Source organism: Palaemon carinicauda, chromosome 2 (assembly GCF_036898095.1).
Source record: "Palaemon carinicauda isolate YSFRI2023 chromosome 2, ASM3689809v2, whole genome shotgun sequence".
NCBI classification, from domain to species: domain Eukaryota; kingdom Metazoa; phylum Arthropoda; class Malacostraca; order Decapoda; family Palaemonidae; genus Palaemon; species Palaemon carinicauda.
The window spans coordinates 45,421,293-45,427,292 of record NC_090726.1 but is presented as its reverse complement, the minus strand read 5'-3'; the positions used below and the strand labels follow the sequence as shown (position 1 = coordinate 45,427,292).

The following is a 6,000-nucleotide window of genomic DNA, read 5'->3' as shown; positions in this document are numbered from 1 at the left end:
CATTGACTTGTGGTGTCAACAGGAACAGTAGGTAAACTTAAGGCCATAAGACAAAGGCGGCTTGCTGAAGCCATTGCCATTAACCACTAGAATTTCTAGAGGCTTACTATTGAAAGGGAACAGGAAAATTAATCATTCTAGGGTCCGTCAGAAACAGAATGTACAGTACATATAAAATTATGAAAAAATATGGTTATATGTAGAAAATTAGTTCATTAAGAATACAGTACTAATTTACATTTTTACTTTTATTCATTTAAAAAGTTAGGTCAACTATAACAACACTCACTAGATCAAAAACCATACCCATCAACTTCATATTTTATTTCTTTGTAACCAATTCATGAATTATAAAAATTGAATTATCTTGAACTGAATTTTCAGTTCTTAACAATACACATCAACACAATGTATATGACTTTATAATAATGTTACAATAGTTGCATATAAATAGTATTGGTCCTGAACATCAACACAATGTATATGACTTTATAATAATGTTACAATAGTTGCATATAAATAGTATTGGTCCTGAACAGTTAGGATATTTACACCCACCTTTGCATTTAGTTATGAGAATCGTGTGCAGACTGAACTTTTAGGTGCTTAAGGAAACAAACTTCTTTCTTTAACAATTTTATTTAATAACAAAAAATCTATCCTTACTACTCAGAAACAATACAAAGATGATTTCATTTCTACAAGATTCATAATAAAACGTCCGTCTTTTATTCACTTAATAATGATGTGTATTAAACGAAATAAACCTTAATATATGCAATGTAGAGGCCCCAAGCCAAGACAATCCAGTGACAAGAGAAGATAGGATTTTCTCCGTCGCTAAACTTACGGGCCACAAACTTGAAGGTCTCGTCAAGTATGATGACTGGGAATGATATTTTTAACACAGCTACCCACTGCGCTACAGAAAGTGTTTGCACCTGGAACACCACCTGTAAATAAAGAACTCTTGTTAGGTTATGAACAGGAAACTATTAATCATTCTTATTATTAAATGCTAAGCTACACAACCTTAGTTGGGGAAAGCAGGATGCTATAAGCCCAGGGGCCCTAACATGGAAAATAGCCCAGTGATGAAAAATTAAATATTTTAAGAATAGTAACATTCAAATAAATATTTCCTATATAAACTATAAAATCTTAAACAAAAGAAGAGGAAGAGAAACTAGATGGAACAGTGTGCCAGAGTGTACCCCCGAGCAAGAGAACTCTAACACAAGACAGTGGAAGATCATGGTACAGAGGCTATGACACCACTCTAGACTAGAGAATAATGGTTGGATTTTGGAGTGTCCTTCTCCTAGAAGAGCTGCTCACCTTAGTTAAAGAGTACCTTCTAACCTCACTAAGAGGAAAGTAGTAACTGAACAATTAAGAGTGCAATAGTTAACCCTTTGAGAGAAGAAGAAAATTTTAAAAATGGTAATTAGGTTATAGAAACAAATGGGATAACTAACCACAAAGGAACTCATTACAGGACATAATACAGTATCATTAAAGCTTGTAATACTTATTACTTTTCAAACTGCTTCATTTAATTTATTTTTCTTAACTTTTCAGAGACACGAACTGCAATTCTGCTGAGGATACGTTATGCCGTTTGTTAAGACTCCATGTTCAACTGATAATAAAGGATAAAGGCTAATTAAAAAAATTTATTTTTTTTCCACAATTAGCAATGTAATGTGATTTTTTAATCACTTATCTAGCTTTAATTTAATCCCAAATTTTTTTTTCTTTTTATAGCTGAAGCCAATCACTTGAGAAAGTACAAACGGCAAGTAAATTAAGAGTCTGCCTTGACTGACTGCGACATATTTTTGGTAGGCCATAACCTTCACCGCAAGAACCCTATCTAAATTACCGTAACTATGACCGTTTACTGCATATAGTAGTCTCCTTAAAAATTGGCCGTGCAAAGCCAAACTAAAATTTGTATGCCAGTATCCCAATTGGCTTATTGAAATACCAAAGTCAACAAAAAATGGAACATAGATCTTACAGATATGCAAATTAAAGTTGAATTTTTAATAAATAAAACTAGAAAAAGCCAAAAGCAGTACACCCCTTCAACTAGACATGAGCTACTAGCCACATTTGAAAATGATGAAAGACCTAGATATCACTGAAGGGGATGGCTATTCCTCCATGTTGCAAATACCATATGAGCATCCAAACATCAGCGATATCTGACAATGTTCTGACAAGAGTTTTAGACGATACAGTCACCAGGTGAGCTATGTCACTCCCTCTTTCAAAGCTATAAGAGCACCATTTTCCGACCTAAATTGGTCCTGAAGGCTCATTAGGCAACAGCACAAGAGCAACCATTGACACACCAAGCTCATGCTCACGCTGTGCTTGATGGGGACCCAAACAAATTATTTGGCAGGCAAGACATCTTACTCTTGACGGAGTAGAGTAGCTTTCTAAGGAAAAGGACTCTACTCCCATGTATGGCAGGAACAGATATGCAAAAAAATTTTGCCATCACTTAGCTCATGGGATATATATGCGTCCTAGCTAGGGATCTTTTACCTGAATTCCAAGGAGAAAACTTAAATCAGGCTCACAATAGTTCGACCAACTCCAACCACCAAGGTCAACAATTTTCAGAGGTTAACTCAGGGATACCATCGAGGAGACTTGGTTTGCGAATCTATGAAGGGTAAGCGGTATCCATTCCAAAGGACTTTAACAACTCCCTTCTTGCTGCAATCATCACTGCCCATGGTATGATAGACATCCACACCTCATGACAGCAGGAGGAAGGCCCTGGTATTTGGAGACACTGAGGTCTTTGCCACCTTCGAAGAGTCTGAAACATTGTGATTGACCATTGAAGCACAATGGTTGAGAGATTCTTGGCTACCCTTCCTCCTCTCTACCACTGCCTCTACTTCCCTTCTGAGTACAGAATTGCTCTTGGCATTTGTGGCCAGCAGCTACAACAATAGCAGATGCCACACTCTTCAATGTTTCCACAGTAAGCAGAAAACCAGGAAGATACCATAGGGGCTGTCATAAATCTTGGTGACAGCAATACTTTCTGCCAACGGAGTAAGTGATGCCCATGGAAGACTAACTAGGTTGTCTTTATATAGCCAAAAAGAAGGATGATGACAAAGTTCGTGCACCCCCCCACAAGGGCACAGGGACAATAGATTAATGGCAGGTTGGCAAATAAATCTACAACAAATTTGCAGCTTTTAACACCAGTACATACTTGCACTTTTAATTTACTTTATCCAAGTGTACTATAACACAACAGCATGTTTGCTGGTATCCATTTATTCTAGAAAGAGTGAGCAATATTAAGGGTGGGCAAATTTGAGAGGCAGCCAGAGTACATGTGTACTTCTTGTTGCCTAAATCTAAAGTTCTATACTGCTATATAACAGACAGGTGGGCGGGGCTTTCTCGCCACCGGCCAGTAGTTATAACAATCTAGTTGAATTTTAACAATGGTTTGCATTCACGTAGGAAAGGAACAATTTTATATTAAACCAATTAAAATTAAAACATTAAGTAATCACACTGGCTGCATGAAATATACTGTATAAATAAAAATACTTACAGCAAAGAAGTCAAAGTACAAGATGATGAAGTGAAGAATCATAGACAGGGCCATGGCTGCCAGCAGCCACATGTTAACCCACGGTGGCATAATCACAAGCGACTGATTTTCTGATAAGCTGAAAAGTACCAAATTCATTTCAGAATTGCATAAACCAAGTTTATATACCCATTCACTCTTCGATTTTAAAATTTGTCATATTTAAAGGATTACCTTACAACATGATTTTTTAAAAAGCAATATACTCATACTCTATTTTGCCTCAAAAAAAAGTATGATCTTTAACAGCAATAAATTTGACTCAATAGATTGCAAACTAATCATGATGAACTTACCTATTTAAAGCATTGAGCATCTCAATGGTGACTAGTACAGACAGTGCCATGGTCATGGGAGCTGGGTGACTAAATATAGCACAATCGAGGCCCTTGAAATTTTCTGGATCAGTTGAACAGGAGAGATGGTGAGAAAGTTGATAATAATTAACCTGAGGTCCAGTTGGGTCATACATAAACCACCATGAAGCAGCAAACACAGTAGCAACACCCACATAACATCCTATGGCCATGTATCGGAAAAACAGCCAGCCAGAGATTAGCGATTCGTCACCTCTGCGAGGAGGTCTGCTCATAATATCAAGGTCAGGGGGGTTGAAACCAAGAGCTGTTGCAGGGGGACCATCAGTGACGAGATTAACCCACAAGAGTTGGACTGGAATGAGAGCCTCTGGTAATCCCAAAGCAGCAGTCAAAAATATAGACACAACTTCGCCAATGTTAGAAGATATAAGGTACCTAATAAACTGTTTCATGTTGTTGTAGATGGCACGACCTTCCTCCACAGCAGCCACAATTGATGAGAAGTTATCATCAGCAAGAACCATTTCTGAAGCAGATTTTGCTACAGCTGTACCAGAGCCCATAGCAATGCCAATCTCGGCCTTTTTCAAAGCAGGGGCATCATTCACACCGTCACCTGTCATTGCTGAAATCTCATTCTCCCCCTGAAGGTACTCTACAATTTTCGACTTGTGGAAAGGCTCTACGCGAGAAAACAGTCGTGCTCGCATGCATGCGGCTCTTTGCTCTGCAACGCTCAGCTCGTCAAATTCACGACCAGAGTACGACAGACCAGTCAAATCCTCGTGATCTTCAAATACCCCAATACGACGGCATATGGCTTCAGCAGTAGCTTTGTTATCTCCAGTAATAACAATGACACGAATGCCAGCAGCTCGGCACCTTTTAATCGACTCTCGGACTTCTTTACGAGGAGGATCTAACATGCCAACTACACCAACAAAAGTCATATTTGTTTCATACAAGTGGAATTTGTTTGAATCAGTAAAGTCCATATTCTGAGGATTCACTGGTGAATCCACAGTAGCAAGTCCTAAACATCGCAGGGTGTCACGACCACAACCATAAGCACGTGTTACATTCATAATCTGCTCTCTCACAGCCGGAGTTAGAGGAACTGTCTGGGAGCCAACTCGAACCTGAGAACAACGATCTAGTATGCTTTCTGGGGCTCCTTTCACAAACATTTTAGGTCCTGTTCCTAAGTGAGCAGACTGCAATGGCACACAATAGCACGACATTGATTTCCTGTCGCGTGAAAATTCCAAAGTAAACTCCTTATTCCATCTCCTTTCCATATCCTGCTTGGTCACAGTAGCAGCTTTCTGACGAGGCATACCATACTTATTCTGTGAATATGGATTTATTTTTTCAGCCAAAACTATGAGTGCTGTCTCAGTAGCTTCACCAACTTTCTCAAACATGTTTTTGAACTCGTTAAAGTCTATAGTGGAGTCATTACACAAGACAGAGATCGTAGCCAATTCTTGCAATCCTTGAAAATCAGCACCATTAACTTTAGCACCATTTAGATAAACGTCGCCAATTGGTTCGTAAGTCGAACCTGAAATTTCAAATTCCATGAGAGAACAATTGTTCCCATCAACCTTATCCATGATAAACATGCGAGAGACAGACATCTGGTTAGTGGTGAGTGTTCCAGTCTTGTCTGAGCAGATAACAGATGTACAACCTAAGGTTTCCACTGAAGGCAAGGATCTGACAATGGCGTTCTTCTTGGCCATTCGGCGAGTCCCCAGGGCCAAGCAGGTCGTGATAACAGCTGGTAAACCTTCTGGAATGGCAGCAACAGCCAGAGCAACAGCTATTTTAAAGTAATATATGGCACCCTTGAGCCATGAGCCACCATGGACAGGGTCATTGAAGTGACCAATGTTGATTGCCCAAACAGCAACGCATATAACGGAGATGACCTTTGATAACTGTTCTCCAAACTCGTCCAATTTCTGTTGAAGAGGAGTCTTCATCTCTTCGGTCTCAGCCATCTGAGTGCGAATCTTACCTGTTAATACAAAGATGAAT

At 39.0% G+C, this 6,000-nt stretch overlaps 1 protein-coding gene across 4 annotated transcripts in view; it reads right to left on the bottom strand.

The window, feature by feature from the left end:
* Nucleotides 1-620: 620 nt before the first annotated feature.
* Nucleotides 621-6,000, bottom strand: part of LOC137624525 (calcium-transporting ATPase sarcoplasmic/endoplasmic reticulum type-like) — a 61,575-nt gene continuing 56,195 nt past the window's right edge. For all 4 annotated transcript variants that reach the window (XM_068355396.1, XM_068355423.1, XM_068355404.1 and 1 more), the window contains 3 exons: nt 3,934-5,980; nt 3,599-3,716; nt 621-953 (listed from right to left, as the gene is read on the bottom strand). In XM_068355396.1, coding sequence (XP_068211497.1) covers nt 753-953; nt 3,599-3,716; nt 3,934-5,980 — 2,366 coding nt within the window. In that variant the 3' untranslated portion in view covers nt 621-752. The remainder of the gene's footprint in view (nt 954-3,598; nt 3,717-3,933; nt 5,981-6,000) is intronic.